Source organism: Mastigoproctus giganteus, chromosome 7 (assembly GCF_048544385.1).
Source record: "Mastigoproctus giganteus isolate SK-2022 chromosome 7, ASM4854438v1, whole genome shotgun sequence".
Lineage (NCBI taxonomy): Eukaryota > Metazoa > Arthropoda > Arachnida > Uropygi > Thelyphonidae > Mastigoproctus > Mastigoproctus giganteus.
Window position 1 is genome coordinate 60214290 of NC_143581.1, and position 26934 is coordinate 60241223.

Sequence of the window (26934 nt, forward strand, 5' to 3'; positions counted from 1 at the left end):
ATTATTATTATTAATTTATTTGATTATTATCAATTCATTTTATTTATTTGAAAAAGCAACAAACAATATGTTCACAAACATAAGTTCGAAATTTCTCATTCTTAACAGTTCTCTGAGTGAGAATTTATTAATTTCATGTTTATTTTATGATTATAACTTTGTTTTCATTTTAGTAGAATAAATGTTTTTAAATGTGTGAAAAGAATTTTTTTTTTTTAAATATTTAAAATTTCTATTAAAAAATTGTGCATAAAATGATGCAATCCATTAAGAAAAGAAGAAATACTGTATAGGTATATCATAAGCAGAATTTAAAAAAAAAAAAAAAAAATTGTTGGGCACCTGTAATAAACTGTGGTGTGACTGCTGATGGGTTAACAAATAATAACTAGCGAACTTGTTTTTATAAAATTATTTTTCCCTCTTTTGTTTTAGATCTGTTTTACCTGTAAAAAGACACGTTTTTCTTTTTTTGGTGCCTGGGGAGTAAAATGTAAACTCTGTGAAAGAACTATATGTGATAAGTGCTCAACAAAGGTAAGAATATCTTATGACTGACTGACTGAATAATTAAAATAGAAAAAACAAAACAAACACAAACTTAAAATTAAAAAAAATTTTTTTTTCTTTCCATAGATGCGTATTCCAACTGAACACTTTTCAAATATTCCTGTATACATGCTTAGCCCTACACCCAGTCCTCCTCCAGAAGAAGAGTCTTCCAGTCATTCATTTTGGAAATTACCTGAAGCACTAAATTTTACAGGGTATGCTTTACTTAAATTTAAACATTACAGTATTAATTTCTTACACCTTAAAATTATGACAGCTGATTTCCATATTCTAGAGCAGTTTTTTTTAAAACTCATTCAGTGTCCAGGTGTTCCCCAAAATATTCCACTGAAAATTAGCTTATCTGCATTTCCATATTTTGATGCACTTTAAAATAAAAAGAAAATATACTCTATATATCTATTCTCATAAACAAATTATTATGATGTAATTAATTTGAATATTTTATTTCTAGTCCTGAGGACTATGGTTTTTTTTGTTCTGAAGGTGAAGGAACAAAATAAAGTTTATATTTAAAAAAGTTGTGTGCGCACGCACACAGAGTGGTGTTTTTCTAATTTTCATCTATTCCATGGTATTTAACTAATTTCTTACCCATTTCAAAGTGTTTTGCTAATGAAAAAAGTTTAAAAACACTGTTCTAGAGTGTTCATTTTATTAGTTGAAATTTCAGATTTAACTTAATGATATAATAAACTGTCTTATTCCATTTATTAAGAATACTAAATGACTGTTAGCAGAGCCAGCTTTAGGGTAAGGCTGAATAGGCACTGGCCTAGGGTTACCAAGATTTTGGGGGGCTCCAATGCCCCCTAAACCTTGCTGCAAATTGGTAAAACATTCTAAAAAATGGAAATCTTTGCATTGGTGGGAGGAGTCACCATCAGTGAGTGTGGCCTAGGGGCACCATTATACCCTTGAGCTGGCCCTGATTAGTATTAGTAGTGAGAGAATAATGCAAGAAAGCAGGCTCACACAGCATCAGCCAAAAATAAAAAAAAAAAAAACTACCCACTTCATTTACCCATTCCTTCTAATTATGTGTCCAATCCTCCTTTAAATTTCCTAAAACTACTCACTTCCATAACATCAGTTGGAAGTTTTTTCAAAAATCAATTACTTTCTTGCTTGAAAGCAAACATATCTGCCCTGAAATTGTCCTTTTTTTTTTAATTTAAATTTATGTCCCCTTGTGTATGTTTGTCTGAGAAGAGTAAGTATATACCATCAGCATTTAGTTTACTCAACCTTTTTTAAAGCCTTAAACACTAAATACCTCAATAAGGACTCTTCACAGTTGCCTAGTTTCCAGATGCTGCAATTTACAGAACTAAAATCTTTCTTAGTAAAAGTATCCTTTTATGTCCATGACTACTCTTGTTGCTCTTCTCTGCCTTGTTCCAACAGATCCATATCTTCTTAAAATAAGGCTTCCACACCTGTATTCAGTACCCAGGATTGCAACCCAAACAACTTGCTATAAAAATGAAATAATCACCTCTTTGTTGCTGCTGGAAAAACTCCTGCTTATCTTAATGCCATGAGAGCAGACAGGATGCTGTCCTAGCATCCTGTCTGCACTGCTTAGCAAACTTCACATTTGACTCTACAATTTCCCTTAGGTCTTTTTCATTCTCCACTACCTTGGGTGTGCCAGCATCTAATTGGTGTGTTACTCTGGGATTATTGCCATCCAAATACGGTACCTCGCATTTATCTATATTACATCTCAGTTGCCACTTTTCAGTACATTAGCAGTACATTGTATACCTCTACTAATTTGTGCATTAGTAGAGGTATACAATGCAAGAGAGGAAACTTATGCAGCATCAGCCAAAAAAAAAAAAGAAAAACTCTCCCGTTTTACCCCTCCGTTCGTTCCAAATACCTGTCCAGCTCAGCCTTAAATTTATTTAGGCTATCAACTTCCACAATAAAAGATGCAAGTCTGTTCCACCAATCAGCTACCCACTGGCTAAAGGCAAACTTCCACACATCTATCCTACAACTATCTTTCCTCAATTTTAATTTATGCCCTCTCAGGTGATTATTCTGAGCAAGAGGAAGAATCCCATCAGCATTGAGCACATTCAAACCATTCAAGGCTTTATACAACTTAATCAGATCATCTCGCAGGTGCCTAGTCTCCACACTGTAATCTGCAAAACTTAATCCTTTCTTTGTAATAGCAACCCTTCGTTCCATTGACTAATCTTGTTGCCCTTCTCTGTACTCATTCCAACAGCTCTACATCCTTCTTAAAATGAGGCCTCCAGACCTGTATACAGTACTCAAGGTGTGGCCTGACCATTGCCTTATACAAGGGGATAATCACATCCTTATCTTTGCTAGAAAAATTCCTGTATATCATTGACAAGACACCATGAGCTACTCTTGCAGACCATCTGCACTGCTCAGAAAACTTCATATCTGCCTGCACAATTACCTCCAGGTCCTTTTCATTCTCTATCACTGTCAGTGTAGTAACACAGAGTTGATACATTACTCTGGGGTTACCTTCCCATATGTAGTACTTTACATTTATCAATGTTAAACTTCATTTGCCACCTCTCAGCTCATCTGCTCAACTTTTCTAGATTTTATTGCAGCAGCATAGTGTCATTAGTGTCCGTAACAACCCTGCCAACCTTTGTATCATCTGCTGTTATTGTTTTGGCTTTTAGGAGCATTAGCAACTAAGGCCATGTTGCTCCGGGGATATGCGGTGATCATTCCCTGACCTTTCCGCATCTTCCGTATTTGGTGGTCATGGGCTCGAACCCCAGTCTAATCAAGAAGCGTGTGCTAAGCACTGCTGCTCCTCCTGGCTACAGAGGCGCCCGTATCGTCTGCAAACTTGGACATGAAGCTTGATATACCATCATCAATATCATTTATAAATACAGAAAACAGCAGTGGACTCAACACTAAACCCTGAGGGACTCCATTCGTGAAGTCCCTCGTTATTAATCCAGCTAATGTTCGTGGACTAATAACATTAGTCCACGAAGAGCAGTGTCCATTGATTACCATTCTCCGTCTACTCCACCGACCGGGCCAACCAGGTGGGTAAGGTGCCTGCCTAGCAACCCAAAGGTCGCGGGTTCGAATCCCGCCTCGGGCTTGGATCAAAGTACCGCAAAAACCTTGGGAGGTGCACTATGGCCACAGAAGCCGATGCGCCAACAACTACCAAAAAAAAAAAAAAAAAAAAATCCGTCTACTCCCACTCAACCATCCCTTTATCCGTAGCAGCAATTTGCCTCCAATGCCACACTATTCCAATTTGTGCAGCAGTCTTCCATGTGCAACAGTATCAAAAGCCTTTCTAAGATCCAAATATATGATATCAAAGTTATTCCCTGCATCCAGTTCCTTTGTTACCATATCATAGTATCCAATCAAATTGGTCAGACAAGACTTCCCCTTAACAAAACCATACTGTGTCTGAACTATAACTGAAGTCTTGTTTAGATGATCCTGCAGTGCTTCTTTAACCAGTGCCTCCATTAATTTCCCTAGAACAGAAGTTAAGTCTATAATTACTTGTATTGCCTTTTGATCCTCCTTTGTGAATTGGGGTCACATTTGCACATCTCCAGTCCATAGGTACCTCCCCTGAGCCCAAGGAAGCTTTCATAATTATGGCTAAGGGTTTGCTTACTTCCTTTGCTGCCTCCTTTAATATAACTGGATAGATCCCACTACCCCGGGTGCCTTTTTTATGTTTATCTTCAACAATTTCTCCTCCACTTTTCTTTCAGTTATTACAAAATCATCTAGCTCACTGCCACCTCTGACATTCTCCTACCTGAATAACTCCTCATGTGTGAATGTTGATGCAAAATACTCATTCAGTTTGTTTGCTATCTGCACAGGATCATCAACAGTTGAACCACCAATATCCAGTGGACCAATCTGATTCATCCCTTTCCTTCTAGAGTTTACATAGGTAAAGAACTCTTTGCTATTTTTCTTTGCATCCTTTGCCAAAGATTTCTCATAATCTGCCTTTGCCTGCCTAATCTCCTTTGTGACTTGGTTACAGACCAGCTTATGTCTATCATAGGCTTCCATGTCACTCATTAATTTATATGTATCCCATGCATTTTTCTTCTCTGCCACGTCTCAATAGTTCATCTGACATCCATTTAGGCTTAAACCCTGAACAATATTTCTTAGTTGGTATGTAAAGCCTAGTAGCTTCCAAGATTAATTCTTGCCTAATATGCCTAATTTATCCAGGTCTTTTTCAAGTAGCATATCTGATTACTGTCATTAACTACATGTTCACCTTTGTATCATCAGCAAACTTGGACATTAACCTTGGTATGCCTTCATCATATTTTTAATAAGTATTGAAAAAATATATTGAAAGCAGCATGGGCCCAACATTTGAACCCTGAGGAACCTGATTAATAACATTAGTCCAAAAGCAGTGACCATTAATATCCACTCTGTCCTACCACCTAACTATATATTTATCTATATCAGTTTGCCTATAATGCAATTTGTATTATAGTCATTCATGTGGAACAGTGTTGAAAACTTTAGTGAAATCTAAGTATGAGATGTGAACAAAATTTGGGACTGGCTTTGTATCTTGAAATTATAGATTTGTAGCATGTTATGACTTAGTGACAAATGGGCCTGGAGTACTGGGGTCCATAGTTTAACAGATATTTATTTAAAGTATACCCAGTAAAATAAAATAAAATAAAATATTTCCAGAAGCTTTCGGAACTCGTGTCCCTTTCTCAACTGACAGAATTTTTAAATACATTACAAGCAAACTGTGGCACGTTACTCATTCGTCATTGTTGTAGCACGGACGTGTGCTGCCTTGCGCCAGTGATCATCCATCAATAAAACGGTTGTCTCCAGGATTGGATGTATACGCATGCCTTTCTGGCGATTTAATGCCTTAGGGTTGTTCATTATGTTTAGTGACTCTAGCCATAGGCGGTGGCGAAAGTGTCGCGCGTGGTCCACTATCTCAAAGTCGCGCTTGGGGTCAAGATCGTGGTTGGTAGCCCAAAAATGTTCTGCAAGCGCGGACTGGTCAGTTTCGGCAAGCCGGATTGCTCTGTCGTGTTCCGTGAGGCGATCCTGGAGACGTCTCGATGTCTCACCTACGTAGCAACTGTTACAGGCCCTACAGGTGATACGGTACACTACATTGCTGCGTAAGACAGGTGTGACAGGGGTCTTCACACTTGAGACAAGTGAACGTAGGTTCCTACCTGGTAATTGTACACATTTTATGTTGTAACTTCTCAGGATCTTCGAGATACGTCCTGACACTCCTGGATAGTACGGAATGTAGGCGGATGATATGCCGACTTGCTTCGGAGGTCTTGGGTTGGAAGTAAGCTCTTGTGCCTGTAACAAGCATCTGTTTAGTACATGGGATGGATAACCGCATCTGGTTAAGTCCGCCTTCACACGGGAGATCTCGTTACGTCTAATTGTGTCGGTGCTGGAATGGCTCCAGGCCCTGGAGAACAGGGTGCGGGCAGTGCTATTGAGATGGCTTGGAGCGTGGCCGGACCCGTAGTTGGTGAATTGACCGCACCACATTCACCAACTACGGGTCCGGCCACGCTCCAAGCCATCTCAATAGCACTGCCCGCACCCTGTTCTCCAGGGCCTGGAGCCATTCCAGCACCGACACAATTAGACGTAACGAGATCTCCCGTGTGAAGGCGGACTTAACCAGATGCGGTTATCCATCCCATGTACTAAACAGATGCTTGTTACAGGCACAAGAGCTTACTTCCAACCCAAGACCTCCGAAGCAAGTCGGCATATCATCCGCCTACATTCCGTACTATCCAGGAGTGTCAGGACGTATCTCGAAGATCCTGAGAAGTTACAACATAAAATGTGTACAATTACCAGGTAGGAACCTACGTTCACTTGTCTCCAGTGTGAAGACCCCTGTCACACCTGTCTTACGCAGCAATGTAGTGTACCGTATCACCTGTAGGGCCTGTAACAGTTGCTACGTAGGTGAGACATCGAGACGTCTCCAGGATCGCCTCACGGAACACGACAGAGCAATCCGGCTTGCCGAAACTGACCAGTCCGCGCTTGCAGAACATTTTTGGGCTACCAACCACGATCTTGACCCCAAGCGCGACTTTGAGATAGTGGACCACGCGCGACACTTTCGCCACCGCCTATGGCTAGAGTCACTAAACATAATGAACAACCCTAAGGCATTAAATCGCCAGAAAGGCATGCGTATACATCCAATCCTGGAGACAACCGTTTTATTGATGGATGATCACTGGCGCAAGGCAGCACACGTCCGTGCTACAACAATGACGAATGAGTAACGTGCCACAGTTTGCTTGTAATGTATTTAAAAATTCTGTCAGTTGAGAAAGGGACACGAGTTCCGAAAGCTTCTGGAAATATTTTATTTTATTTTATTTTACTGGGTATACTTTAAATAAATATCTGTTATGTTATGACTTGTTACAATGTTTGGTGACTCATCTAGATATAGTAACCCATGAATTGCTGATTTATCAGCAGTCAGTCTGCATTATCATGCATTGAATATAAGGTGTTTTATGTGTTTTCCTCACAAATTTTGTTTCAAATTAGGTAAAAGTGGAATTAGAAACCCACAAAATGTTAAAAACATCCTTCAGAGAATATGCTATATGTCATTCAAAAGCTTTGCAGTGGTTTACAAAGGTTGAAGAGGGCCACTTGTCTGTCAAAGATGATTCTTGCTCTGGCTGCCCTCCAAAACCACCGATTAAATTTCTTATTTGTAATCTGATCAGGAGTGGTCAGTACACTTATCTGCAAAATGACTTACTAATATGACTTACTACAAAATTGGTTGCTAGTAAAATTGGTATTTCTTATGGGGCATATCAGTTAACACATGATTTGGGAATGTGGCCATTTCAGCCAAGTTTGTCAATTTTTCTCACTGATAACTACAGAGTGGTAAGTTCTCACATGTCAGGGTCCTTCATCATCATACTGCTACTGACTCACACTTTGTTTCTTCCATCATTACTGATGACGAATTATGGATATACAGCTATGACCTTGCAAAAGATCCAGCCATCTCAGTGAAATATTCGATCTTCTGCAAGGTCCAAAAAAAAAAAAAAAAACAAGACAATCTTGATCAGATATGATTTGGTCAAAATCTTGATCAAACTTAACAAGTCCGTGCTATGATTGCCGTATAACTATGTTATTGTCAAGATGATTTTACTCCATTATTTCCCCTAGCATAAATCAGCTTACAGGTCTGTAATTACCCACCTCACTTTTTGCTGTTGAATAATGTGTCAGTTTGTTTTACTCTATGTAACAGCTAAACACAAACAGATAAAATTTCCAAACAGTCATGTTTATAAAATGAGAAGAATATTTGGCTTGGAAAAATTGCATCATCTCTTAGAAATGTAATTTTTGCAGAAGAGTAATTTTGAAAAATTGGACATATACTTCTTGGGCCCTGTATTCGCATCCAAATTAACATGCAGCTGCATTACATAATCTGTGTACAGGACAAATTCATATATCGATAACCTATCAGTGTGATTCAGCTAATGTTCCAACAAATAATGGAACAACCCATCTTACTTAGTTTTGTTAAGATAGTTTTTCTCTTATTTAAAAAAAAAAAAAAAAAGTCTTATTTTCTTCTTGAAAAAGTTGCCATTCTTTTCTTTTTTTTTTTGTTAAACTATGAACACTGAACAAACCAAATTTGAGTACTGAATGAAGCCAGTTACTGAGTTATATTCTGCAACATTCATTCTTGGTAAAGGTGAAGACAATTCACAGATATATATATATATATATTAGTTTATTCTTAAAATCAGGTAAGCAGAATAAAGATACTATGATGGATTGTGGTGAAAGTGTTCTGGTTAACATTAGGATAAGCAAGCATTTTATTCTACCTAGCCAAGCCTTAAATATTGTTATTCCAGCAAGTGCACACCAAATATTAGAATATAAAGAAGCTGTGATCTTGCAGTAATGTGACTTAAAAACCTTGATGTATATTCAGATAACCAACTGAGTCTTCTATATTGAACAGAGGTATTATGCAGTGGGGCAACAAAAAGAATAATATTGTTGTTGTGACTGTTCTGCATAAAGTTGGTATGATACCAAGAGATATTTGTAAAATGTTTTGAGACACCAGCAGTAAGTAGCAGAATACAATGAAATACTTCAAATGCAGGAGATGATAGATGGAGGCATAAGGAGCCTGTCTTTGCTCATTAAATCTCACCTAAGAGGACTTATAGTGGAAGTATGGATTGGAGTGACTGACTACGTCTCTTAGAGAAATTTACACTACCAAGAGAAACAGCTGCTTCACTGCACATTAACAGCTGGCACCACACTATTTATTTTTCACCTCTTGAAAATCCTCATTATTGAAGAACAGTTTGGTCGATGAATTGAGTCTATGGGTACATGTTTTGGGAAGCTGCTCAAGTTATCCATGAAGTGTAAAGAGGTCATCATCCTGTCTTAGTAGTCCCAAGTGCCAAGCATTTCCATGACCAAGCAATTCTAGTGGATTATCCAAAGTGATCTCTCTCTCTAAAGCTTTTCGAAGTTGATTATAGATTCTTTTTGTTCTAATACGGTTTTCCTTTTTCCTTATTTTATACTCTCCGGGGCACCTCCGTAGCCAGGTGGGAAGGAGCAGCAGTGCGTAGCACACGCTTCTTGATTAGACCGGGGTTCGAGCCCGTCACCACCAAATACGGAGGATGCAGAAAGGTCAGGGAATGACCACTGCATATCCCGGAGCAATATGGCCTTAGTTGCTAATGCTCCTAAAAACCAAATAACAAACACAAACAAACAATTTTATACTCTAAAGTAGTTCTTTCACACTACAAGAAGTAGCCAAATGCTGAGGAAGGAATTTACCTTTCTGTTTATTTTTCTAGTAGTACTAATGCAACTGACTCACCTGCTCATTCACCTTGGCACTGCTCCTGCCTGCCCGTGGCAGGGCCAGAAACTTAGAAGGAAAAGTAATCTTTCCATGGCTAAAAGGAGCAGATATTTCCTGAAAACCAAAAAAACTACAGAATTGATTGATCCAAATATATCAGCAAAATTATGAATTTGATTCTTTTTCTGTAAAGCGACATGTGTTTCTCATTTTTCACTCAACAGCTTGACCAGTCTATTGGTAAGCTTTGTCTTTCCTTGTACAAAAGTACCTGGAAAGCATAATAGGATCTCCCAAGATTAAGATCAAAGGCCTGTTAGTAGAAGAAGCTAACATCTGACAGTTTGAATAGCTACAAAAGACCATAATTCGTCAGCAGACCAAAATTGTCAATTTTGGTCTGATGACGAGGCTAGTAGGAGCCAGACATGTCCAAAGCTGCTAAGTGGATTTTTCTTATTTATTGATTTGAAATTATTGTTTTTCTAAAACTTTTGATTTAAATTTAGTAGTATAGCATCATTTTGTGATTTTCTGATTAATCTGGTGTATTTATTCTTTACTCGGCCTTGTAATTGCATAAAAGTATCGATAAGGGTATCAAATCCACATGTTACAAGTTGCAGCGCCGCTGAACAAGAAGTTTTTTAGCCATATTTATCCGCTTTGACCATTTTTACATGAAATTATTTTCTATAAGTAGCTTATAGACCTAGTCAGGATCGTTAGTTTATTCTGAATTGAGACAGTGAGATTTGAAAGTTAATTAAAACTTAAGTGTCCGTAGATTTACCATTCGTAACTTGCCGCCTTTGTCATACAATACGTTATATACCGAACTAGATAGCATTAGTATAGTATAGGTTATAATATTGTCAGTTGATCGGTAGAATCTATTAAACTTGTTGAACTTTGTTGTCAGTTAAATCGTACTTTTAACTAAATACATATAACGACTTAGATTACAAACGTAACATAATTAATTAATACATAATTGATACGGAAGTTATATAAAGGGAACTCTTATATAATTAATACTTGACGCTGAAAAATATATATACCGTTATAACTGGGGTTCCCCAAGGATCAGTATTAGGACCACTGTTGTTTTTAATTTTCATAAACGACATTGATGAAGGGATAGAGGGCGTGATGTCTAAATTTACAGATGATGTTAAAATTGGTAGAGTAGTTAATGATCACTGTCAAGATGAGCTTCTTCAGAGAGACCTAGATAGACTTCAGAAATGGTCAGAAAAATGGCAGCTGTGCTTTAATCCAACAAAGTGTAAGGTATTATACCTGGGAAACAGTAATCCCAAAAAAACTTATTCACTTGGTGGAGTTCAACTAAACCCAGTACTGGAGGAAAGGGACTTGGGTGTTACGATACAGTCAGACATGAAATTCTCTGAGCATTGTAAACAGGTTGCAAGGATCGATGATCTATCAAACTTTTGCAAGTAGAGATAGGGATGTGATAATCCCATTATATAAGGCTTATGTTAGACCACACTTGGAATACTGTGTTCAAGTATAGAGACCGCACTTAAAGAAAGACATCGAGCTTCTTGAAAGGGTGCAAAGACGGGTAACTCGCCTGGTGAGATCGGCAAAAGGGCATCCTTATGAAGAAAGACTTCGAATATGTGGGTTGCAGAGTTTGGAAACTAGACACCTTAGAGGAGATTTGATTGAGGTGTTTAAGGCTCTGAGAGGCATCAGTAAAATGAATGAGGACAAAATTTTCAAGATTATAAATGATGCTAGAACTAGGGGACATAAATTCAAGTTACGGGGGGAAATGTTTAGATTGGACTGCAGGAAGTTTTATTTTAGCCAGCGAGTTATAAATTACTGGAATAAGTTGCCTTCATGGGTGGTAGAGGCCGACAGTTTGAGGAAATTCAAAGGTCATCTGGATATCCTGAAAGAGGCCTCTGAGTAGAGGTCATCTGGATAGTACTTTCGGGTAAGGGAAGTGCATAGGATGATAGGTTTAATTTCCTTTTTTTTTTTTTTTTTTTTTATTAATTATTATTATTTAGTTATTTATTTTATTTTTGTTTTTATCATTGTTTTATTCTGATTTTTTTTTTTTTTTTTTTTTTTTTTTTTTTTTTGGCTGGTGCAGCATAAGCCATAGGCTTTCTTGCACCATGCGGCCGTTACTAATACTAACTGTGTTGGGATACAAGTTTAGGATTATAATTTTGAACTGAAATTGAAATTAATCGAAATCATGACTCAGACCAGAGCAGCAAAGCAAAAGGCTCAAGCTAATGGAAGTGCTGTGGCTCAGAGGAGAACTGAGGGAGGTAGTTGCCTTCTGAATCACAGCCTTTTAAAATGCACTGCCTGCATGATGTTTGTGGAGCATTCAGGTACGGGACATGATGTTGCCATGGGGGATGTCTTTGTGCGTGCGCGATGCAAGGAGTGTAACGAAATCAGGCAACAACTCAGCGTTGTTACGGGCCTATATGAGAGCTTGAAGGACAGGGTGGATGCCCTCGAAGGAACTAAATTGAGGGGCCCATCAAGCTCTCAGCTGCCCACATCAACGCCAGAGCTTGCACTTGGTCATCACGCAACACAGTGGCAACCCCCAAGGCAGAATGCATTGGTCCCACAGGAACTAGTAGTTGTTGGTGACTCTATTGTCAGGGAAACGGGGAACATGCTTTGTAAAAAGGATAGATGGAACAGGACCAGGGTATGTCTGCCAGGGGCAAAGATTGATGACGTTGTAGAGCAGATATCATCTTTTCAGGGCACAAAAGGTGATATAGTTGTACACGTTGGCACAAATGATATCAAGAGTAGGAGACCGGCAGAATTACTTAACAAGTACAGGTCACTGTTGAAAAAAAAAGCCGTGAATTAGGGTTGAATTTCAAAGTGTCTGCAATTCTGCCCAGACACGATAGGAGAGAGTATATGATGAGAGCCTTGTCAATCAATTCGGCCCTGGAAAGATTGTGCAAGGCTCAAGGGGTAGAATTTTTTTCAGCCTGGACTGTACTTGTTAACAGGAGAGACTGCTTCTACAGGGATGGGATACACTTAAATAGAAAGAGTGCAAGAATATTTGCCGATGCTATCGAGGAGATGTTAGGTGGGTTGGAAAACTGCTAGCTTGGGGGGATACAAAGACTAATAGATTAACAGTAGCTACTGTCAGAGATGAAAGTGATTCTTGCACTGCTTCTATTGGAATGAGCAGAAGCCTGAAAAACAAGATGCAGGATATTTCAGAGACTGCTCTGAGTCATTGCGGTACAAGTAAACACATGGGTTATGTTAGGGTAGCTAAGAATAGAAACAGGTGCATGTATAGTTGCGTGTACACCAATGCTAGGAGTTTAGTAAATAAATTTCAGGTATTGCTCAAAACATCAAAGGCAGATATTGTTGGGATATCAGAGACGTGGTGTCACACAGATATAAGGAATGCAGAACTGGAATTTGGGGAGTACTACGTCTACAGAAAGGATAGACAGGATAGGAAGGGAGGAGGGGTTATGCTATTAGTTAAGAAACACACAAAATCCAAGGAAGTGAAGCCAGTCGACATCGCTGGACAGTGCTGTATTGAGTCAGTTTGATGTGACATAAGCATCGGAAGATCAAAATTGAGAGTAGGAGTAGGAGTATGCTATAGGCCTAATGACTCTGATGAGTATAATAAGAAACTGTACAGGGAAATAGTGGGCCAGTACGTCAGAGAGTCTTATAATGGGGGATTTTAATTTCCCAGATATTGACTGGAATTTGGGGGCTGGTCACTCACACACTAGCAAGGCTTTTGTGGATTTATTGGATGATTGTTTTCTACATCAGCATGTTCGGGAGGCAACTAGAGGGAGTAATACTCTTGATTTGATTATCAGTAGTGATTCTTCATGCATTAAGAATCTGCAGATAAAGGAACCACTAGGTGGCAGTGATCACAGTGTGCTGAAGTGGGATTTACTCAAAGAGATTTACTACCATTAGGGGTAAAGGGAAGGGTTATTGCTTTCGTAAAGGCGACTACGATGGACTGAGACAGTATTTAAATTCTATACAGTGGGACCAACTGATGATGTTACCAACAGCAAATTCAAAATGGGAAGCATTCAAAGAACTTATCTTGGAAGCTACTAGGCTTTACATACTAACTAAGAAATATTGTTCAAGGTTTAGGCCTAAATGGATGTCAGATGAACTAATGAGACATATGGCAAAGAATAAAAATGCATGGGATACATACAAATTAACACGTGACACAGAAGCCTATGATAGATACAAGTTGATCTGTAACCAAGTTACAAAGGAGGTTAGGCAGGCGAAGGAAGATTACGAGAAATCTTTGGTAAGGGATGCAAAGAAAAACAGCAAAGAGTTCTTTACTTATGTAAACTCTAGAAGGAAGGGGATGAATCAGAATGGTCCACTTGATATCGATGGGTCAACTGTTGATGATCCTGCTCAGGTAGCTAACAAACTAAATGAATATTTTGCATCGACATTCACACATGAGGAGTTATTCAGCGAGGGGAATGCCAGAGGTGTACAACTCTGGCAGTAAGCTGGAGAATCTTGTAATAACTGAGAGTAAAGTGGAGGAGAAATTGTTGAAGATAAACACAAGAAAGGCACCTGGGGTGGATGGGATCTATCCAGTTATATTAAAGGAGGCAGCAAAGGAAGTAAGCAAACCCTTAGTCATAATTATGAGAGCTTCCTTGGACTCGGGGGAGGTACCAATACACTGGAGATGTGCAAATGTGACCCCAATTCACAAAGGAGGATCAAAGGCTGACACACAAGTATTTATAGACCTGTGAGTTTAACTTCTGTTCCAGGAAAATTAATGGAGGCACTGGTTAAAGAAGCACTGCAGGATCATATAGACAAGACTTCAGTTATAGCTCAGACACAGCATGGTTTTGTTAAAGGGAAGTCTTGACTGACCAATTTGATTGGATACTATGATGCAGTCACAAAAGAACTGGATGCAGGGAATAACTTTGATATTATATACTTGGATCTTAGAAAGGCTTTTGATACTGTTGCACATGGAGGACTGCTGCACAAATTGCTGCTATGGATAAAGGGGTGGTTGAGGGGGAGAAGACAGAGAGTTGTAATCAATGGACACTGCTCATCGTGGACTAATGTTATTTGTGGGGTCCCTCGGGGTTCAGTGTTGGGTTCATTATTGTTTTCTGTATTTATAAATGATATTGATGATGGTATATCTAGCTTAATGTCTAAGTTTGCAGACAATACGAAGGTTGGCAGGGTACTACTGACACTATGCTGCTGCAACAGGATCTGGAAAGGATGGGCTGAGAGGTGGCAAATGAAGATTAACATTGACAAATGTGAAGTACTACATATGGGAAGCAGCAACCCCAGAGCAACGTATCAACTCAGTGGTACTACACTGACAGTCGTAGAGAATGAAAGGGACCTGGGGGTGGTTGTGCAGGCAGATATGAAGTTCTCTGAGCAGGGCAGACAGGCTGCAAGAGTAGCTCATGGTGTATTGTCAATGATATATAGAAATTTTTCTAGCAGGGATAAGGAGGTGATTATTCTCTTGTATAAGGCAATGGTCAGGCCACACCTAGAGTACTTTATACAGTACTCTAGGTGTGGCCTCATTTCAAGAAGGATGTAGAGCTGCTGGAACGAGTACAGAGATGGGCAACAAGATTAGTGAATGGAACAAAGGGATGCTCTTACGAAGAAAGGCTTAAGTTTTGCAAATTATAGTGTCTTGAGATAGGCACCAGCAAGGTGAATAGAGGTGTATAAAGCCTTGAATGGTTTGAGCATGCTCAATGCTGATGGGATTCTTCCTCTTGCTCAGAATAATCACCTGAGAAGGCATAAATTCAAATTGAGAAAAGACAGATGTAGGATAGACATGCAGAAATTTGCCTTTAGCCAGTGGGTGGTTGGTTGGTGGAACAGACTTCCATCCCTTGTCGTGGAAGTTGATAGCCTAAATAAGTTTAAGGCTCAGCTGGACAGGTATTTAGAACGAACAGAGGGGTGAAGTGGAAGTGGTGTGTTTTTTTTTTTTTTTTTTTGGCTGATGCTGCATAAGCTTGCATCAAATGTCTATGCTAATGCTAATAATATTTGCTAATAATAACAACAACTGTGAGGAATGACAGTTGTTTTCTCCCCGCATGCTACTCTTCATATGTTGAGAGGGAGCATCACTGAACGTAACCTTGTTTACCTATCTGGTTATGCAGGCAGTTCTCTGAGCGGTGTATTAGGCCCTACGTGAACCATAATCCTTACATTTGACAATCCTAAGCCACCAGCAACAATAAAAGGCTAGCAGAACTGTCATATTAAGCCATATATTCCAAATCCCTTACTGTGCTTTAAGATGCTAGAAGTTTGTACACTCCCAAGCTATCTGTAATGGTATGGAATGACTACCTGCATCAACTGTGGATCAACTACACCCCCCCCCCCCCAATACTGACATCATGACGAACACACCAAAGTTCTCTAACTGTGGTGAGGAGCTCACATGCTCCAGAGAGTGTCCTCTCTGGAAAAGGACCAAAAAATCCAGCCAATCAGAAGCCAACTTTTGCTGCAATCACTCAGAGGGAAATATTGGTTGCTGTACAAACAGGTAACTGTTCTTCCCATTGAATCAAAAGCTGAGTGTGCAAAATCAATAGTCTGCTACACCTTCAATACACACTTCACCCAAGCCAAAGCTGTATATACACTAATAATAGTACAGCAGACTTTCTTAACAAAAGAACAATGCATCCAAATCTGATTCAATTCAGACCAAATCAAACTACATGGAAGTTAGAAGAAAAAAATTACCCAAAGATGACACAGGCAAGCCATGCTTCCCTAAAAGGGAGAAATGCAACACTGAGCATCGTAAAGCAGCAGCTGTTCAAAAGATCGTTGAGGATTCCCCTGAAACTAAGTAATGATTTAGTTTCAGGGGAAACTAAATCATTATTTCTTGCAATTGGTGCCTACCATGCATCCCCTGTTCAGAGTTTATATGCTTCAGCATGTAAACTCTGACAGGGTTTATATACTAAAGCTAACAAATTCCCAGTATTGCTACATAGACAAACACTCCTCTTGAACTGTGCTACAAAAATAAAAGGACAACAAATCATCCAGTCTACAGAGCACTCTTTTCTCAAACATATATAGAGCATATCTGTCCTTCTACTTCTGACTCTCTCACTCTCTCTCTGGCGCCTCCGTAGCCAGGTGGGAAGGAGGAGCAGTGCGTAGCACACGCTTCTTGATTAGACCAGGGTTCGAGCCCGTCACCACCAAATATGGAGGATGCAGGAAGGTCAGGGAATGACCACTGCATATCCCGGAGCAATATGGCCTTAGTTGCTAATGCTCCTAAAAAAAAAAAAACAAATAATAATAATAATAATCTCTCTCTCTCTCTCTCAGGGTAACTCAGAAATTTTTTTATATTTTGGCCAGTGCAGCAAAAGCCTTAGGCTTCCTTGCACCATATGGCTAATAATAAATAATATATATATATATATATAGACTCAATCAGCACAATCCAAATTATACAGCAGAGGGAAAAGTAAAATAATCGGTTACCCAAGCAAATTTAGGATACTCTGGTAAAAATTAATGATAACAAGTTGTCCATTTTACATGGGACATGGGAAATGGACATAGTCCATAGTCACATGGGATTCCAGGGAATGAATATGCAGACAACACTGCCAAAGGAGCATTAGATCCTATTGACTCTTCCTTTAGGAATACCTTTAAATGATTATAAATCTACATAAAAGAACAATGTATTGAAAAATGGCAACAGAGCAGCTGGCAGCATATCCAAGTGAGGCACATCCGTAGCCAGGTGGGCAGGAGCAGCAGTGCGTAGCACACGTTTCTTGATAGACCGGGGTTCGAGCCCATGACTACCAAATATGGAGGATGTGGAAAGGTCAGGGAATGACCACCGCATGTCCCGGAGCAATATGGCCTTAGTTGCTAATGCTCCTAAAAACCAAATAACAAACAAACAAACATATCCAAGCGAACAATAAGCTATATACCATTAAACCAATCCTTAAGCTTTGGAAAACCAGTTTTCGCAATGATAGACATGAAGTTGTACCAACTAGATTAAGGATGGGCCAGATTCATCTAACACACTCCTGCCTACTTAAATCTTCTAATCCACCCCAATGCTCAAATTGTAAGACCCAACTTGCTGCCCTTTACGTGATACAGCATGACAAGCAACATTTTTCTCAAGACAAATACTACTTACTCCCTGACCCACCCTGATGATCTGCAAGTGGCAAGAATTTTCTTCTTTCTGAAACAGATAAAATGCTATAATGTTTAAATTTCTCTAATAGCAGAAACTTGCTCATCTGAATACCATAAGGTAGATGCATTAGCTCTTGTACTGTGTAGCTCTTGCACCATAAAACCCTAACAACAAAAACAACCTGTATCAGTCATTGTTTGGTGAAAAGTTTCACATGATAGCCACACTCAGAAGTGTTTTTGTTTAAAAAGCATTACGATAAGTGCAAATTTTACCAACATGACATTTTTAGTGTACAACAGTGTATATTCCAGCAGGATCAGAATTTTTTTTCCCCTGCTTGCAAGGCCGAAAAAATTATTCACTGGCTCATAAACAGTAACTCTTGAGTTCATTAAAGCCTCAAATGGATGCCTACAAATCCAGATTCAAACCCACTAATGACAGACTCTGGAGAGAGTTTGTAATTAATGAGTTAACTTGCATTTCAATACATTTGCATACCTCTTTTGAAAAAAATTAAACTTAAAACTTGCAAGTTACAAAAACAGCTATACTCTTGCTACTCCTTTAGCAGAGTTAACAAGAAAGTATCTACCTGTAATCTGAGAAATTTTTCAGATAACACACAGTTGTGTCAAAGTGCAAGGTATCTTTTAATGTTTATGTTACTGTTAAATCTTTGTATTATTCCAAATTAAACTGTTTCATTAATTATGATTTACATAATTCATCTCACTTTTCATTATTTGAAATTTCTTGTGCTGTATGCATCTTTTTTTTTTTCTTTTCTGTTATGCCTTTCTCTCTTTCCCACAGCTTTCAGCTTTTCTTTCAACAAATCCCTTCCCCTTGCGAGAGGAGGGGAAAAAAAGTTCATTCTTCAGAAAAAATATCTACAAATTACAAGGTGTGATAATAAAGTTCCTGGACTGGTGCTGTCGCAATCATATTTGATGAGTTTGAAAATTGGAATTGGTATATTGTAGTTCAAACTATCTCCAAAAGATGCTGGTACGGAGATTTTCCGGCCGACCGGGCTAGCCGAGTGGGTAAAGTACCTGCCCGGCAACCCAAAGGTCGCGGGTTCGATTTCCGCCTCGGGCTTGGATCAAAGTACTGCAAAAACCTTGGGAGGTGCAATATGGCCACAGAAGCCGATGCGCCAACAACTACCAAATCAAAAAAAAAAAAAAAAACGGAGATTTTCCAGTAGTCTTGACAAGTTGCAAGTAACAATCAGCTTTGTTCATAGCATTGATGTTCCACGTTGTGATTTTACAATGGAGCAATGAATATCAAACTGGGAAAATCTGCAACAGAAACATATTATTTATTTCAAATAATGAAAAGTAAGATGAATAATGCAAATCATAATTAATGAAACAGTTTAATTTGGAATAATACAAAAATTTAACAGTAACATAAACATTTTTTTTTTTTTTTTTTTTTTTAGGCTGGTGCAGCATAAGCCATAGGCTTTCTTGCACCATGCGGCCGTTACTAATATGAAATGCTAAAAACTGTTTATGGTGATGAACCTTTTCTCTCTTTCACCAGTGTGTTTGAATGGTATAACTAGTTCAAAGATGGATGTGAAGGCGTTCGCAGTGACCTAAAAAGTGAACATCTGTCAACTTTTCGAAATGAGGACAGAGTTGAAAAAGTTTGTGCAATTGTGGAACATTTGAACCTCAGAATGATAAGTTAGATATGAATAAGGAGATGATGTGTGAAATTCTGCATGAAGATTTTCAGAAAAAGGACTGCCTGTGCAAAATTTGTGCTGCACAGCCTCGTGGATGAGCAGAAGCAGTGAAGAATGTCATCATGCAAAAACTTAATCCAGACTTGTTGAGGCAATCCTAATTTCCTCGACTATATTGTCTCTGGAGGTGAGTATTGGGTGTTTCAGCATTGACCCAGAGACGAAGCTTAAGAGTATGCAGTGGACTTCAAAGTCATCACCAATGCCCAAAAAGTTTCATTTACAGAAGTCCAGTATCAAGACTATGCTGATCATGTTGTTTGATAAACAGGGTGTGATTCACAAGGAGTTTGTACCTGAAGGGAGCAAGTCAGTGTTACATTGTACGTATAGATACTTCAAAGACTATCGAAGCATGTTTCCTAGTGAGGCTGCAGTTTCAAGAGACAGGTAGCTTTTTCTCGTTGCACAACAAAAACACTGCCTTCACCCATTCCACACCTGTTGTGGCGACATTTCTGATGAAACATCATTCAGATCAACCTCGACCCTAATCTCCCATTCTGACACTAGCAGACTTCTTCCTCTTTGCCAAGGTGAAAGCTGCCCTCAAAGGAAAGAAATTTCAGGATGTAGAACAGTGTAATGAGTGCATTCAATGAAGTGGTGATTATACTTTGGATAAAAATATAACCATTTCTGAGCTCCTTTACTTTGTGTTCATTTTATTGCACCAGTCCAGTAACTTTATTGCCACACCTCTATATGCTGCTTCTGCAGATATATTATCCATAATTTATGCCACCACCCACCCTAAAGGGGGTTACAAATTATAGTTGCTGAATAAGCAATGTTTATAATGCTCCCTTCTAAAAAAAAAAAAAATTTGGTTTTGTTGCATCTGTCAGATACCAACCAGTTAATCTCTTGTAATTTTAATAAATTGAAATGAAAACAGATAGTACTGTATCGTCATTTGGAAAAAATTGATGGGGAAAGTATGTATGAGAATATAATTTTATTTGCAAATTAAAAAATGTAAAATTTTTAAAAATAGCATCTACAGATGCCGTGCTACAGTCAAAGGGTTGAAAGAAGGTTCATTTAGTCACTGTAATTTACCACAATATGTTGCTTTGAATCTTTAAAAAGAAACGCATTAAGTGGTTTTCTGTATAGTGTATTATCATCGAGTCTATTTGATAAGAAAGATTGTATATGGAAGTAGTAATTTCAGAACTGAAAAGCCTAGAACAGAATAAGATGATCTGCCTGTGACATTGCAGCCCACAAAAACAGAGGATATATCTTAGTTTCAAGATATCATAGTGAGGTTAGTGAAGGATCCCTCACCACAGTGGAAACTCTTATTTTGTCTTGTTAGAAACTCAAATGCCTTTATTTGATCAGTCGTGGCTGTTGAATAATGTTTTAATTTGTTTTAGTATATGTTGCATCAAAACACAAACAGTGCTTTGCTGATTGTGCTTTTTTTTTAACCTTATTATTTCTGTTTTTGAGATTATTTTTAGAATTCTCAGTATTACAATTATGCAGAAGTTGAATGTTCTCCATATTAGTGTATGAAATGGAATTTGATTAGAATATATCATTGTGTTGTTTTTTGACATAACTGAAGACATATCTAAAAAAAAAAAACTGATTTATGAATTAAATCATAAGAGTATTTCCCTATGCAGTAGTCTCCATCATAGTATAGCCGCTCTGCCATTGATCACCCACATGGTAAAGGTCTGATTTGCCTATTGAAGACAAGTGGAATTATCTGTTAAGGCTTTTTGATATAGGATTATAGTTAGTCGACGTCAGGCAGAGTTATAGAAAAAAATTTTTTCCTCCATGTATAAGAAATTTATAGTTGTGATATACTGATATCTCAAGGTTTAGTTGCCTCAGTGCTTACTTTAAAAAAAAAATTTATCCTAGGGCAACATATTATAGAGACTTCAATGCACATTTGAAGATCAAGCTCACATGCTGCCACCATAAATGCACATTTTATTTTTAATTGTGCAGGCTTATGTTCAAATTTATTTGCTGTGGTTAACTGTAGCCATAATTTCTATGGTTGCTCTTGTGCAACTTTGTCTTTCAAAAACCAATCTATTGTAGCAAGTAAGCATTAAAATTAGTTTCCTTTTCCTTAAAAACAGACAGATTCTTGTAGGATCAGGGTTGGAATGGACAGTAAAAATGCTGAGAAAAATCTTGGAAGGGGGAAGGATAAGTCCTCTTTGGAGTCTTACTAAGATCCCCCTTTCCCCAGAAATCCAAACCTGTAAGATGTCTCAGCAATGTTTTGAAGGTTGTACTACTACAACCTTCAAAATTGTACTACTACAACTAATTTAAAAAAAAAAAACTGATAAGGAAAGGAAATATATTTGATTTAATATCAAATATATTTCCTTACTTGTGTACAACCTATATAATTGTAATTGTTCAAATTAGTTTTTTTTTTTAAGAATGAGTGTTAATTACATAATTTTATTACACAATTTAGGTCCTCTTCATCACGTGTTTCTGCAACACTACCATTTAAGTCAGAAAAGGCCACAAGTAGCCAAAAGAGGCATAAATTTAGGCATTCTGGATCAATTCATGTTTTGTGTACTGACAAAGAAAAACAAAAATCCCAAATGTCACTTCGAAGAGCACCACTGTTGCGTTCAAAAACTGTTCATCATGAAACCAACTTACCTCCACGTGAGGAAAAGACATCACAAGAAAAATCTCAAGGACCACTAATGACAGTTTGTCGAGATTGTAAAGGGATGGTGTGTCATATAATTTTAGCAAGTCGTAATAATGTTACTCCTCGACAAAGGAGAAAAAATACCAAAAGTTGGTCACAGAAAAGAGCCATTTCATGTGCTGCAGCAGCTTCTTGTATGTCTCCAGTTGCTGAGACTCCACCCCACTCTCCTGATGAAACCTCACCATTAGATATAACAAGAAGAAAAGTAAGACATCATCTTTCATCTGTGGCTTAAAACTTTAAACTAACTATTTGAAGTTCCAACTGTGACTTTATAGAAGACTGAATTTCGAATCTAAACCACAATACAATAATGACTTACAGAACAGAAAGTAATAGTAAATTATATATATATTGAGATATTTTGTCTGTACAGTGTCTGATTAATGTATAAAGTTAAATGAATTAGATGTATAGTAATTAAAAAACTAACATTCTTTTGTTTTCTGTAATATAATTTCCAGTGAATAAGTAATTCCAACTTAAATTGACTATTTGTGATAAACTGCTTAAATTAGTTACTTAAAATTTTTACTTCATATTACAAGCCAGTTTTTTAATGTTGCATAATGCTTTCTTTGATTCACTGCAGGAAATTTGTAAATAAGATAGTACTTAGTTTTTTCCTGCTACTTTTAATATAAGGTTAAGTTTCAAAACTAAGTTATTATTAAAGTCAAGCACATCTTCCAGTCATTCTCCAAAAGTAGTATACACACATACAAAATTAAAATATCAACATTATGAACAATATTTTGGAAGCCATTTTGATAGTTATTAGATAGAAATGAAGACATTAAAAATCACTACTAAAATTATTTCTCTCAATTTTGCATGAATATTGTGCTGTATTTTGTGGCACCCTCTCCACATATCTCTTTCTCCTATGAAAATATTAATTAAATTTTATTTTGGATAAATGTGTACCTAATTACTGAAAGGATTACTAATCTCTGTTCAGAAAATTAATATTTGAATGGTATATAATTAAATATTAATGCACCATTTTGTTTCAATATGATTTATAGTGTGATCAAAAACTTTTTTAAAATTTTATTCAGTTATTTCAACCATTAAAATATAAAATTAAGGCCCTTAAAGACATGCAGCTGTTTTCTCCAGCATTTTCAGTTTTCAGCATTAATGCTTTTGAAACGTTAAAATTGTTTTAAAAAAATTAGTTATTTCATTACAGTGGTAATAGTTTCTCTTCTGGGAGGAACTGGATGATGCCATTCATTTATGAAGGCAAGAAGGAGGGAAAAGTATAGGTTTAGATAAATTAATGGAAAAGCCTAATTTTTATGAAGGAATATAATGCACTTAACTATTGAAGCATGGTAAGCCTGCAAAAGCATTAAGTTATGCTTCTGTAGTTCCAGTTTTAAAGATCACAAAAGAAACTTCACAAGCACTAGTAAAGAACCAGAATGGCAAGAATTGTTCTTATTTTATAACAAGAGTTTTATTGGTTTGAAAAGATGTGGGAAAAGCCTCTTTGGTAATGGAAGACACTATTGTATTAAGCACTTAACATAAGATATGTTAGGTCTTCTTATTGATAAAAACCAGAAGTCTTCTAATTTTGATTCCATGTTGGTAGATAGTACTACATTTAATTGTTATTTCTATTTAATGTCTAGATTTATGTTATTTATTTTGGAGTATAAACTTGGAAATTTTCAATTATACATAAGAAAAGCTATTTACTTAACAATTAAATTTTTTCACATTGAAACTTCTTATTTTATAATGAAATTCTTTCATAATTTCTGGCTAGATTTTTAAATGTACGTTATGATACTATTATTATAAATAATGTTAATAAATAGTTTGTAAAGAACAATATGAATTAAGTGCGTGACTTTAAAATTTTTTTTGATAAATTGTTTTAAATATTGGGCTATTTTAGTAATTTATGATAATAAATTATTGTGAGAAAAGCTAATGAAATTGTTTACAAGACCCTAGATCCTTGTTAAAAGTATTGAATCTCTGGTAGTTGAGATGGTCAGTTTTCATCATCATCCATATTTTTCCCATTATATTTTTTATGCTGTTGTGGACTGTCCCTTATTTTTCCTTTTCCCATAAAGATCCAGGAGGATCAATTAGTTGGCTAACACCACTCCTCCCATTACATCCTCGGCTTAGTCCCCTCCATTTATACTATTTTCATCATCCTGAAATTGAAGAATGTCCCTCCCCCATCTGATTGGCAGTTATCATCAATCTAATCATGAAATGATGGGTACACTTCTGATTTAAAAAAAAAAAAAAAAAAAAAGCATTCCTCTGAACTGTAATTAAATAAAAAACCTCTGAACTGTAATTTAATAAAAAAACCCTATATAATGAAATAACATTTCATTATATAGGGTTTTTTGTTTATGTGCAGAGTTCTTTGTTTATTTTAACTTGTTAACAAGTCTGATGTTATTCATAAATGTTATGGGCACATCTAAAGTGCAAATTATTACATCTTCAGGTGCAAATTCTAATTATTCAAATTAAATAATTAAGTTAGTCTATGTTCTGCTATGTAAATTGAAATGCTGATTACATGATGTGGGCCTTCGTGACTGAGTAGAACCCTACAGTTTCACCAGTTTATTGAAGTTATTAGATCTCCTAGGATTTTATTCCTTTTTTTTTTTTTTTTTCATATTTCAAACAGACAAACCATCCCTGGAATGCAAGCAATTTACAGACACATTACATCAGTGCCTCTCACCAGAGTTGCCTTGGCACTAATCAAAATGGCCCAGCCCATATCAGAAGGAATAAATGTGTAAAATTTTGGCCAAGAGTACATTTAATCAATATTATGATTAAGAATGCCAAATTATATAGTCTTTCTTCTGTAATAATAAAATGAATATTTCTTCTGCATAAGAAATATCATAATTATATTTTGTTTCAAAACATCTGAAAATATAGAACTTTAGTGAAGTTATATAATGAGAGTTTATTTAATTCAGTTCCACCTCATTTAAAAATACATTTTTTTTAAAGAAAATTTGTTTAACAGAATTCACGACAGAAAGATAGCACTTAATTGGCAGTTTCTTCACTAACTGAAAGAAAAATAAATAAATAATAATAAAATAATTTTTATAGTAATCATTTATTTGATGTTCAAGAAAAGAGTGAACAAAAATATCACCAACAATGAAGTTGAATTACAAATTTATTTGCTCATATCCAGAGAGATTTGTGATATTAATTTATGCTACTATTTAAAGTTCTTCTTTTGAAAAAATACGGAAACTTTTTTATATTTTTGTCTTTCTCTCTTATTTTGTTAAAAAAACAATGATGAAGAATGGGATATATTTAGCTTATCATATTAAAATAAATAATACATACCATTTCACATAAACCAAAATTATTTTGTAGACTTTTGTTGTACATACATAGATACTATATTTTTTTTTTTCTCTGTGTTTTGTTAATATGCAGGGATTTTTTTTTTTTTTTTGTTTGTGACGAATTCTCTGTATGGAAATGCACAAAATTAACCCTTCTTAAGAAGCATAGCTATTACCTTCTCCTATAAAACCACTAGTGTTATAATACAGATTACACAAACAAAATCTCTTTTGATTTTATAGCACCACTCTTATGAGAAAAATAATTAAAATCATATTTCTGAAGATTTACTTATTAGACTGGAACTAAATACACAAAGACTCATAGCCCTCTTTATGATGACCACCACAAGAACATTATAAATCTGTGCTTCATATAATTTAGACAGCATAGCTGATTGTGGTGGGTGGGAATTGTTGCTTTGCTCACATCCAGAACTTTTATCAGAACTTTTACCTTTTATCATTATTGAAATACACATACTCTTTGTGTATTTCAATAAACAAAGTATGTATTAAAATCATTGGAAAAAACATATCAGCCAAATTAATATGCTGTCATAATTTCTTAATCTTTAATACTGTTTGGAACCAGTGCTACAGGTACATTACTGAGAATTGCTATTTCATAAAAGTACAATAGTCTCTTTATAATCAGAGGTAAACAGTGCTAGAGCCAATTTGGATTATATAGAATGATAAAATAAAAGTATTTTGTAATTTTATTTATTAAAATTACTGAAAAATCTTTAACTAATAAAAGAAAAGTATGAGATTATGTAATTAATGAGAAAAGTAGTTCGTAATTTCCTCAAGTGGTGTTTATATCGAAAACAAACTTAATATATATTTTTGTTTGTGATACTTGTGTGAATTCAGGAAATTATGACATGTCTTCACTCACAGTTTCTATAATAGTGTTATCTTTGTACACAGCTATTATATATAAAGTATGGAATTTCATTTTGCACAATACAGCTGGATTATTTCTTAACTTAAATAGGTCTGTGATATTTTTTAACCTTCAAACATATACAGTTGATATTTTTATTGGCACAGGATGAAGCAAATCCAAGTAAGATACCTACAGATGAGATTATCCAGTGCATAATAGAAAGTAATGATAGCACTTAACTTGTTGTAAAAAGCATAATAGTCACAAATTCAGGATTTGCTGTCATTGAAATAGCAATCTTAAAGATCAAAGCATTTCAGTAAATTGAAATCATGATA

At 36.5% G+C, this 26934-nt stretch overlaps 1 protein-coding gene across 2 annotated transcripts in view; it reads left to right on the plus strand.

Moving 5' to 3' along the window:
• The window catches only part of LOC150082942 (protein spire homolog 1-like), a 295803-nt gene extending 272166 nt beyond the window's left edge, over window positions 1–23637 (plus strand). Inside the window, exons 13-16 of one of the 2 annotated variants that reach the window (XM_090376924.1) lie at window positions 436–537; window positions 637–767; window positions 22076–22535; window positions 23526–23637. In XM_090376924.1, coding sequence (XP_090233050.1) covers window positions 436–537; window positions 637–767; window positions 22076–22535; window positions 23526–23531 — 699 coding nt within the window. In that variant the 3' untranslated portion in view covers window positions 23532–23637. Of the gene's footprint in view, window positions 1–435; window positions 538–636; window positions 768–22075; window positions 22592–23525 lie in introns of those variants that run through there. The other variant, XM_090376923.1, reaches the window with a different exon arrangement.
• Window positions 23638–26934: the final 3297 nt, after the last annotated feature.